Raw genomic sequence first — 11,324 nt, 5'->3', positions numbered from 1 at the left:
ACATGTACACGAATGTTCACAGCAGCACTCTTCATGGTAGCCAAAAGGTAGAAACAACCCAAATGTCCATCAACTGATGAATGGATAAACAAAATGTGGTCTATCTATACAATGGAATATTTTTTGTCCATAAAAAGGAATGAAGTACTGATATATGCTACAACATGGATGAATCTTGAAATTATGCCGAGTAAAAGAAGACAGACATATAATGTATGATTCCATTTGTATGAAATACTCAGAATACGCATATCCACAGAGACAGACAGGAGACTGGTGGTTGTCAGGGGCTAGGGGAGATGGGAGATCAGGGGGTGATGCCAAGGTAGTGCAGGGTTTCTTTCTAGGACAGTGAAAATATTGTTAAAAAAATTTTTTATCCTTTTTGTTTGTTTGTTTCAGTAGCTGGCTGGCACCAGAATCTGAACCCGTGACCTTGGTAAAAAGGCTGAACTCTAACCAAATGAGCTAACTGGCCAGCCAATGTTCTAAAATTGATTGTGGTGACAGACGCATAGCTCTGTGAATATACTAAAAGCCACTGATTGTATATATTAAATGGGTAAATTTTATGGTATGTGAATTATATCTCAATAATGCTGTTATTTTTTTAAATATGCCAGGTAAGATGTATAACTCATCTGGCAGGACACCTACAGCAAATGGCAGCTATTTTTTTTTTTNCAGCTAAAATGAGCCCCAAGAAGAGATCCTCTTTTCCTCTCTTGGGACATTTATCACCTTCCGTCTTGTGACCCAGTCGTCACTGGGAACAGGCATCCTCCCCACCTGTTTAGTGGGCAGCAGGGCTAACCTCTCTGAAACCCTGGCCCCCTGTACACAGCAGACCTCAGTAAGTGTATGCTGAATAAGTAAATGAATTCAGGTCTTCCCACTCCCCCAGCCCCACCCCCACTGCAAGGCTACCTGACCCACAATGTCCCCTGGGTGTGCATTTGGGTGGCTGGGCCCTGGATTACCGCAATGCTGGCTGGGGATCCAGGGCTGATGCTGTTCACTTTGGCGAAGGCCTGAAGAGGGCTGTGCCTCTCACTCTGGCCCACTTTGTGGCTCATGGCCTCTTTGTGGGCCTCAGCCATGTCCCGAGCTTGCTTCTCCTTGTCACGAGCGTGGAGCTGATGCAGGGCCTCCTCCACCTGCTTCATTACTGCCTTGTGATCGTTCTGCAGGCCTGGGATGAGAACCACCATTTCAGGAGCAAAGAAAGACAGCCAAGGACACAAGACTCCTGCATTCATTCACTGAATATTTAATGAGCACTTATTAAAGGCCAGACTTAAGGGTAGAGGCTGAGGACATATCTATGACCAAGACATAGGCCCTAACCCCATGAAGCTTGCAGTCTAGCAAGGGAAAGCAGCTATGGAACAAATAATTACAATAACATCTGAGGACTGCATGAAGGCCTAGCCAGCAGGGGAGCCTGATCTTGCTAGTCTAGGGGTCATCCCCACTGAGACCTGAAAGGTGAGCAGAAGTAAGACACCATCCAATTGACCCCACAGCCATGAAATCAGATGCACACAAGGGGCAAGCGGTGGTCATGCAAGTGAGTGACATGGGCTGGGTGGAAGGAAGATTTCATTTTCTTTTAAATCTTCTAGAAGAAAAAATGATGCATACACATAGTAAAACATGACTGAAACATTCAGTCTGGGAGAGGTAACAGGCAGTTAGCTAAACGGCACCCCTGCTACTGGGCTCTTGCCAAGTGCGCGGGTTTGAGAGGCAGAGCAAGTCTTACGAAATCTCTGGTTTTTCTAGAAAAGCTGGAATTTGGGAGCTTTTGGGTGAAATCCTGATTTTTCAGTATTGATAGCTAATTCAAAATGTGGACTACCATGCCAATCAAACAAGTCACGTCTGCAGGCCAATCCAACAACTGGCATTTTGATAACTTCTTTTTTTAACCTAAACACAACCTCCCCCACTGCTCAGATTCTGCACCTTTCTTCAAGCCAGATCACTCACACAATACCCTGTGAGGAGTTTCAAAGAAAGCCTGAGCAGATCAGCACTGTCAGCCAACCCTGTCAAGCATCTGCAGGTTGCAGATTTTCAGACTTTCTAGGTGCCTTTAACTGTAGGTTTGCTGGGCTGCCTGTTCTGGTTCCCCTGCCCTTGTCAGTTTGGAGCAAAGGCAGGGCCCTCAGGTACTGTGGGACTTAGGTACTCAACCCACAAGAGCAGACAAGAGAAAAGAACACAGATTTGAATAAGTGGAGACACATACCTAGGCAGGAAGACTTAAAATGGTGTTGGTATATAATATATCATCACCCTCTACCTAGAAAAGGCCCCCTCCCACATGATAAGGTCCATAAGGGTTCCCAGTATTGTCAGCAATGCCTGGCACATTATAAGTATTCAATATACAGCTGTTGGGTAACAAATGAAAGACTTTATTTACAATATATTACAATTCTAAACAGAATTCAAATTTTCCCCCCCAGAGAAAATGTTTCTGCTGTATACTTCAAAAAACAAATTCGCAATTGTAACAAAAGTACCATACTAATATAAGCTGTTAATAATAGGGAAAACTGTGTAGAGTGTGTGAGACCTCTCTGTATTATTTTCCCAATTTTTACACAAATTTAGAGCAATTCTAAAAAACAACGTCTATTTTTAAAAATAAAATAAACTTGTGAGAATAGTTTTTCAAAAGAAAACCAATAAGGAACAATTGCTCAAGCAGATTCTTAAGTGTAATAAAGTCATTAAGACAGTGTGATATTAGCACCCAAAGAACAGACCAATGGAACAGTGTAAAAAGCCCAGAAATAGACCTAAGCATGATTAAAAACTTAATATGTAATACTGCCAGCATTGATTAGTGGGGAAAGAATGGACTATTATATAAATGACACTGGGACATCAGGCTAACCTTTTAGAGAAAAATAAGTCAGCGCCCTCCCTCACACTGCAGCCCAGCACTTGTCAAATTTCCCCCAGAGTCCTCCTAACTGTGGAAACAAGTGGGCTACATCTGCGCGGAGTCTACAAGTTTAGCCAAACGCCCCAAACTTCCCTCAAGCTTGATTGTCCTAACATGGTTTTCCCCAATGTAACAATGAAACATTTCTTTTCCCCAAATCTTCATGGAAAAGTAATGCTCTGAGAAGCTGCTCTATAATCATACTGTGGCTCTGAGGAAACTTTGGCATCATAAGCTGTACCCCACCCTAGGGTTTACCTGGACCCCAGTTTGAGAAGCATATCCTTATATCAAAACATGCTGCAGAAGGACAAGGTATAAACAGATTAAAATCAGACTTCATATCAAAATGGCGGAATAGACAGTCCCCAGTGTCACTCTCTCCCACAATCAACAAATTTACAATTATTAAAAAGTAACAACTGCCAAGCTAGGGCCACTAGAGCTCAGGGGAAGAGCAGGAGAGACCTACAGAGTTCGTGAAGGCAGGAGAAGCCATGATGAGAGAAGGAAGGGACTGCTCCTTCAACCATTTGGAGCCCCAGCCATTTCACGGCTGGCCACGGTGAGCACATAGAGCAAGAGCTGGCAAAAGCCAATGCTGTGCTCTTTGTATGAAGTTGCTTGGAGACTGCAAGGGAGAAGAGGACCTTGGCGGACCCTAGGCCAGCAAGACCACCAACAGGGCTCCCGTGGACCCATATAGGAGCAAGGAGCCATAGACAACTCATAAAAGGAGCCATTCAGAGGCCAGTGAATCATCCCAAGGGACCAGCACATGGCCCATCCTGTGGGAAGTGTTTGGAGTATGGGCGGAGATGGGCCCACTGGGGGAACATTGGGGCATAGCATGGACAGCTGATCTGCCCTCCAATCAGCACAGGCCCACTCAATGGAGACTGGTCAGGAATACAGAACTGCAGGGGGTGCAGTTTGCTGAAAAGACGCAGGCTCAGACCAGAGTTTCCACACAACCCAGGTGTACCGGATCTCACAAGACCCAGAAGTGCTTACCAGGTCAACAATTAAAACCTGAGCTGCACAAAAAGACTTCCCCAGAGAATCAGCAGCAAAGAAACAATTTAGCTCAACCACAGGGCTCAAGTGCTGGTTCCCACAGGAAGTTCCCCCATTTTATAAGTAAGCAAAGGACAACAAATTAGTTCCAGTGCAGAGTTTAAGTGGTGGGAATAGCGAATAATCCAACACAGAACTGAAAGAAAAAACAAAAAACTCACAGATCAGAGACAAACTTCTGATATTAACCAGTAAAGGTCTAACACCATCAAAGAACACCTATAGGGCCAGCTCCGTGTCTCAGTCGGGAGAGTGTGGTGCCGATAACACCAAGGCTGTGGGTTCAGATCCCTATATAGGGATGGCTGGTTCACTCACTTGGAGACCATGGTGCTGACAACATCAAGTCAAGGGTCAAGATCCCCTTTCCAGTCATCTTAAAAAAAAAACACCTATAAAACCTAGAAGGACCAGAAGCCCCCGGGGCTCCCAAGTTGGGGTGGTGGAGGGCCAAGGGCCTCAGCCACACACCCCTGATATCTGCATCCAGCCCAGCGACAACCACCAGGCCACCACGAGAAGCTCCCTGGGCTCCTGAGCCAGAGCAGGAGGGGCCAAGGGCCTTGACCACCCCCCCCACATCCACATCCAGTCCAGCCACGACCAAGCTGCTGCCAGAAGCCCCCTGGGCTCCCCTGCTGGAATGAGGGGGGTGCTACAGGCCTCGACCATGCCCCTGCTTCTTCCTTCTCCCACCCTATCTCCCTCCCTTTCCCTTCTCCCCCTCCCCACCAACTGCTCCACATCTTAGAATATAAAATAATAATAAATAAATTAAGTTTTTAGAAAAAAAGAAAACACATTGTTCTTCAATTAAAAAAAAAGAAATCATTAACTGAAAAATGAGTATGATAAATTCTCTTCTAATTCAACTTTGTGATAGAGACTGCTAGCTGCTATCTATAGTAGGGTGAATAATGGCACCCAAGGACATGTCCTAATCCCCAGAACCTCTGAATATGTGACCTTACATGGCAAAAGGGACTTTGCAGGTGTGAGTAAATTGAGGACCTTGAGACAGGAATATTATCTTGGATTATCCAGGTGGGCCCAATGTCATCACAGAGGTTGTTGTAAATGAAAGAGGGGGGCAGGAGGGTGAGGGAAAGAGATGTGATGACAGAATCTGAGACTGGAGAGATGAGACCACTGGCTTTGAAGATAGAAGAGGGCCAGGAGCCAAGAAATGTGGGCAGCCTCTAGAATCTGGAAAAGGCATGGAAACAGGTTTTCTCCTAGACCTTCCAGAAGGAGCCAGCCCTGCTGACGCCTTGATTTTAGTCCATTGAGACCCCCTTTGGACTTCTCCAGACCTGAAAGATAATAAATTTGTGTTGTTTTAAGCCACTAGGTCCGCTGTCATTTGTCATGGCAGAAACCGAAAGCTGATATACCCAACTTCTACTCTCTGCTAGTTCCTTAGTTAAAAACGAATAAAAATACATAAAAGATTTTATATAGGATAATGACATAGGAGTGTAGTACATTCCCCAGCTTTTCTTACAGGCGGAAGAGCCTATGAGGGAAAAGCAAAAAAAAATGACACACGGGGTAGGGGTAGAACTTGCAGGAAAGATCCTTAAAAGGGGGTTCTAGCTGGCATAGGACCTTTTGCTCTTCCTACCTTCTTCCTTCCTTTTCCTCCCGCCTGGAACATGCACTGTGCCCCTGAACACGGACATACAGCCTGAGTTTCTGCTGACCAGCCCTGCACTGCTTACCTCCAAGGGTCCCTACTAAGAGACATTTTGTATCTTTTATGTTTGAGTGACCATAGTCAGATCATATCATGAACAGCTGAACCTATTTCCTAACACACACATAATGGATTAGATATGGACTGTAAGCAATATTGGACTTGGGTTTCTGTTGTTATTTCAATAAAATTTCCACAATGAAATGAAGTTCTTAAAAACAAAATGAAAAAGTGAAACCACGAATATGGAACCCATTCTCCTGGTTCTCAGTACCTTGACGGGGACAATGAGATAATCCCATCAAGGCAGAAGAGAGGGCAGCAGATAGTATCAAATATTGGTGATTTCATCTGTGTGCCTTCAGCACCCCCCACCTCCAAGGTGGGGGACAGTCCCCTGAGGGCCACTCACAGATGATGTTGTGCCTTGCAGTGCGAACTTGGTACAGATCCACATCTGAGCGGGGGTAGCCCTCGAGGTCCACCAACGGCTCGTTCATCCCAACTCCTTTTTGCTGGAAAGAAGAAACATGGTTTAACAAGAATTAACAGGTGTAACATCTCCAGACCTTTTTCCTTCACAGTCATAATAAAGGCAGCAGTAATGAAAATTGCCACATATTGATCATTTAGCACAGACCAGACACTTTACCCACATCTTCTCACAACTACCTGAGGTGGGCACTATTGTTTAAATGAATCTTTAACAACACAAGTAATGCACACATACATTTTCCTTTTTCAAGGTTAGAACAGTGCAGATAAAACCAAAGAGTCCTTTGAGCATCATCCCAAGGCCAGTCTCTTCCTCAGCTTCTCCAAACCCTCCTTCTTATGGGCAGGTGACACCTGGCAGGTGGCCTTGGAAGCTGGAGGGGAGTGAAAACTCCAAAGAGCATCCAGCTGTGGCAGGGTTTTGATTCTTCTGAAAATAAAAAGATCTAAAAGCGTTTTCAAAGAAGCTCTTCATCCCTGGAAGGATACACTGATATCACTGATTGCCTCCAGGGAGAGGAATTGGGTGGCTGGGGACAGGGGAGGGAGAGAGACTTTTCATTTCATATCCTTTTGTATGTTTTGAACTTTGACTATGGGAATATATTCCCTATTCAAAACAATACATCTGTCCTAACATTTTAAAGTCTTTTCCTACGTAAGTCAGAAGACAGTGCACAAAAGCAATGAAACACATCACATGGTGTAGGGCAGGGGCTTTGCTGTTCGTTAGACTTTGATTTGTACAAACTGGGTATCCTTGGCTCAGACCTTCCCTTTTCTAAGCCTCAGCTTCCTCAATTATAAAATGGGAGGAATAGCACTCATCTCCCTTACTACCTATTGCTACGACTAATGAGTTGACATAAGTAGAGTGCTTAGCACAGTGCCCCGCACATACATAGTGTAGTGGGTTGAATGGTGGCCCCCAAAAGATATGTCCATATCCTAATCTTCAGAACCTATGACTGTGACCTTATTTGGAAAAAAGGTCTTTGCAGATGTAATTGAGGATCTTGAGATATGATCATCTTGGATTTAGGGTGGGCCCTAAATCCAGTAACCAATGTCCTTATTAAAAAAAGGCAAAGGGAGACTTGGGACAGAGAGACAGAGAAAGACGCCCATGTGAAGATGGAGGCAGAGACTGAAGTCACACAGCTACGAGCCAAGGACTGCCGGCAGCCACCGTAAGTTAGGAGAGAAGCATGGACCAGATTCTCCCTCACAGCCTCCAAAAGGAGCCAACCCTGCCGACACCTGGATTTCAGACTTCTCACCTCCGGGACTGTGAGAGAGTAAGTTTCTGTTGTTTTAAGCCACCGAGTTTGTCGCAATTTGTTATGGTGGCCCTAGGAAACTACTATGCATAGAAAGTAATAAATGGTGTCTGTAATTATTAGTCAGTCCAGGTACAAGCTGCCCAGTGTACACAGGCACTGAGAAGAGGAATTCCATTCACTTTTCTCCCTTTCTCTCTGGAAGCCTCTGAGTTACACTCAAGCCTACCATCTCGTGTTGGGGGGAAAGGGTTCTACATATACCCTTAGCACAGGACTCTATAGATTCTCCATACATGTGCCAAGGGTTAAATACCTGCATCTATCTCCTGCCTTCCCACAAAGACTGAGTTGCCTGGCCTTTGAGAATCAATACCACATAAGATACTGCTTCCCAAAGTGTGGGACTCATACCACAGGCGGCTCACACACAGGGCATTAAATAACCCTGAATCTAAAATACTTATTTCTTTTCTAGTTGTTTTTAATCCTTCAATGATCAAAGAGAAAGTCCCCATTCAGTGCTGGTCTTTACAACACACCCAGAGTTACTTGCTATCTCTGGGCCCCTCCATTTTAAAAACAGTTCTATTAAGATACAATTCACATACAATATAATTGACCCATTTAAATTGTACAAGTCAATGGCTTTTAGTCTACTCACAGAGTTGTGCAACCACCACTGCAACTAGTTTTAGTACACACTCACCCCCAAAAAGAAACCTCATTCTCAACAGCAGTCACTCCCATTCCCCACTTCCCCCATAACCTGGCAACCAGTAAACTACTTTCTATCTCTCTGCATTGGCCTATTCTGGACGTTTCACATAAATGGAATCATACAATATGTGGTCTTTTGTGACTAACTTCTTTCACTCAGCATAATGTTTTCAAGGTTTATTCATGTTATAGCATGTACCAATATTTCATTCCTTTTTATTGCTGAATAATATCCCATTATATTGATATACCACACTTTATAAGTTGTAGATATTTGGGTTGTTTCTACTTCCTGGCTATTGTGAACAATTTTGCTATAAAGATTTCGATACAAGTTTTTGTATGGACATATGTTTTCAGTTCTCTTGGGAATACAGCTAGGAACAGAATTGCTGGATTATATGGTAACTCTGTGTTTAACCTTTTGAGGAACTGCCACACTGTTTGCCACAGCGGCTGCACCAATTTACATTCCCATCAGCAATGCTGGAGGGTTCCAGTTTCTCCATGTCTTCCCTAATACTTGTTATTACCAGTCTTTGTGATTACAGCCATCCCTGAGGGTGTGAAGTGGTATCTCACTGCAGTTTTGATTTGCATTTCCCTAAAAGGCTAATAATGTTCAGCATCTTTTCGTGTGCTTATTGACCATTTGTACTGACCATATTTTCTTTGAAGAAATGTCTATTCAGATCCTTTGTCTATTTTTTAATAGGGTTGTCTTTTTATTATAGAGTTGTAAGAGCTCTTACTAAATTCTACATACTAGCCCCTTTTCAGGTACGTGATTTGCAAATATTTTCTCCCATTCTGTGGCTCGTCTTTTCACTTTCTCAACTGTGTCCTTTGAAAGACAAGTTTTTAATTTTGAAATCCAATGTATCATTTTTTCTTTTGTAGCTTTTGCTTTTGGTGCCATATCTAAGAAGGCTTTGCCTAATTCAAGGTCACAAAGATTTACTCCTATGCTTTATTCTAAAAGATTCATAGTTGTGGCTCTCCACTTTTTTTTTTTTAAACAAACATAGAACAGGCTTAAAGCCTTCAACTAGCAACAGTAGCTAGCTAGAAGCACTCACCATATTGTAACACCTTGATAAGCATTTCTACCTTATATTTAAGGGAAGAGATTCTTATTTTCCATATACACTGGAGTTATAAAATTTCCTTTTAAGATAAATTTATGGAAGTAAAAGAGTGGGTCAACTTAAAGAAAAATATCAAGAGAATAACAGTACAAAAGGCATATGGATACTGTATAACATCCTGCTTGTAGGAGAAAAGTAACTAAAGTTTGAGAAACTTCTGGCAACCTACTTCAAAGCACTGATTATGGATTAAACAGGCCTGAGGTCTGAATCTCACTTTCTGACTTTGAGCAAGTGACTTCCCCTTTCTGAGCTTCAGAGGCACATACCAACTTTACAGGGTAGTTGTGAGGATTTCATTACATAACATACACACAAACCAGCACCCTTCGGGCATATAGTCAGCACCCAGTAAAAGGGTTTCCTGGCCTCCATATAATACTTCACCTTACTCCCATCACCTAAAATGCATTCCATCCCACCCTATTTGGGTGTAATTAATTTACTCTTCCTCTGCAAATTGATTTGTGGTTTCACACTAGATGGCATAAGAAAATTTGTATCAGCTTTGGAGCCAGACAGATTTGGGAACCAGACCCACCGCTGCCACTTCCTAACTATATGACCCTAGGCAAGGGTTTGCCCCACTCTGTGCCTCGGTTTCCTCCTCTTACAATAAGGATAACGCGCCTTACCTGTCACTAAAGCACGGTCTTTAGACCACTGGCATCAGCATCGCTGGGAGTTTGCTATTAATGCAGAATTTGACCCCTGCCCCAATCAGAATCTGTATTTTAACAATATCCCGGGGTGAGTCACATACACACTAAAAGTTTAAGAAGCTCTGATGGGCAGTAGTTAGCAAAGCACATGACACTAGTAAACGTTCAATAAGGATCCATGGTGGTGGTGATTATCTCCCTGTCTCTGCAAACATATTAGCTTTGTGACCTTAGGCAGGTTTAAGTTAAGTAACAACTCAGTTTACTCTTCCCTAAAGTGGAGAAAATAACAGCATATCCACCTCAAAGTGTTGTTGCGAGGATTTAATGAGTTAGCGAATATAAAGCACTCATGCCAGCGCCTAGCACAGTAAAGGCTCCATAAACGCTTGCTAGAAGCCAGTCCTGTATTAGTTAACGTCCTCTGCCTGCACTGCCTGCTGCCGACAGAGGCCGCAGTTGAGGCGTCTTGGGCCTCCCAGGGAGTAAAAAAAAAAAACCATAGCTGAGCTCCCAAGCGGAGCCCGTCCTGGCCTCCCAGTCCTCCCGGATCTGGGGGCCAAGTCAGGAGGCCCTGGGCAGCCCCCCACGCCTGCCCGGGGGCCCCGAGGCCACACTCACGCTCTCCAGGACGTCATAATTGGCCTGGATCTGCGCCTCGATCTCCTCCTTGCGCCGCATTAGCTCCTGGACGTCGCCGACAGTCACCACACCGGCCCGCGACGGGCCTCCGCTCCGCCTGGCTTCTTTCTCTGACATCGTGGACCTCTACCGGGGAGTTTGGACACCCGGCTTCCCGGCTACTGACGCCGGAGGAGGCTGTGACTACGGCTCCGCCCGCAAGCCAAAACACCGAAGCCGTTCGCGACTAGGAGAAGCGAGGGACTAGGCTTTCGCCGAGGGGCGGAGTCACCGGAAGCCACACCCTCCTCGAACCTGTGGGCCTGTGGTGACCCGGCAGAAGTACCGTGGGGAGGTAGAGATGGGGATGATCTCTCCCTAGCTGACTCATTTTCTTTCCTCGTTCGTTCAACAAACATTTATTGAGCACCTACAGTATGTATGTGCCAGAGAACTCTGCGTGACCCCGCAGTTCAATTCTTCACATCTACATACCCCTTGAGGATTTTTTTTTAATATCCTTTCAGCTTTTTGGTTTTGGGTTTGCTTTTTTTTTTTTGCCCTTGAGGATTTTTATGCAACATATTCAGGCTCCTTATCCCTCATTTAATAAACCCTATAAACCTGGGTTCAAATCCAGGCTCTTGCCACTTACTGCAATCTGTG

The 11,324-nt window shown here is 44.4% G+C and overlaps 1 protein-coding gene across 1 annotated transcript in view; it reads right to left on the bottom strand.

Moving 5' to 3' along the window:
* PSMD9 (proteasome (prosome, macropain) 26S subunit, non-ATPase, 9) overlaps positions 1 to 10,888 on the bottom strand; it is a gene marked incomplete at its 3' end in the record, with an annotated part of 13,060 nt that extends 2,172 nt beyond the window's left edge. Inside the window, exons 1-3 of the mRNA XM_008590758.1 lie at positions 10,659 to 10,888; positions 6,145 to 6,247; positions 981 to 1,192 (exon numbers count right to left, since the gene is read on the bottom strand). Of these exons, the coding sequence (XP_008588980.1) occupies positions 981 to 1,192; positions 6,145 to 6,247; positions 10,659 to 10,796 (453 nt within the window). The remainder of the gene's footprint in view (positions 1 to 980; positions 1,193 to 6,144; positions 6,248 to 10,658) is intronic.
* Between the last annotated feature and the right edge of the window lie 436 nt (positions 10,889 to 11,324).

Source organism: Galeopterus variegatus, unplaced genomic scaffold, assembly GCF_000696425.1.
Source record: "Galeopterus variegatus unplaced genomic scaffold, G_variegatus-3.0.2 Scaffold6351, whole genome shotgun sequence".
Classification (NCBI taxonomy): domain Eukaryota; kingdom Metazoa; phylum Chordata; class Mammalia; order Dermoptera; family Cynocephalidae; genus Galeopterus; species Galeopterus variegatus.
This window is presented reverse-complemented; position numbering and strand designations above follow the sequence as displayed.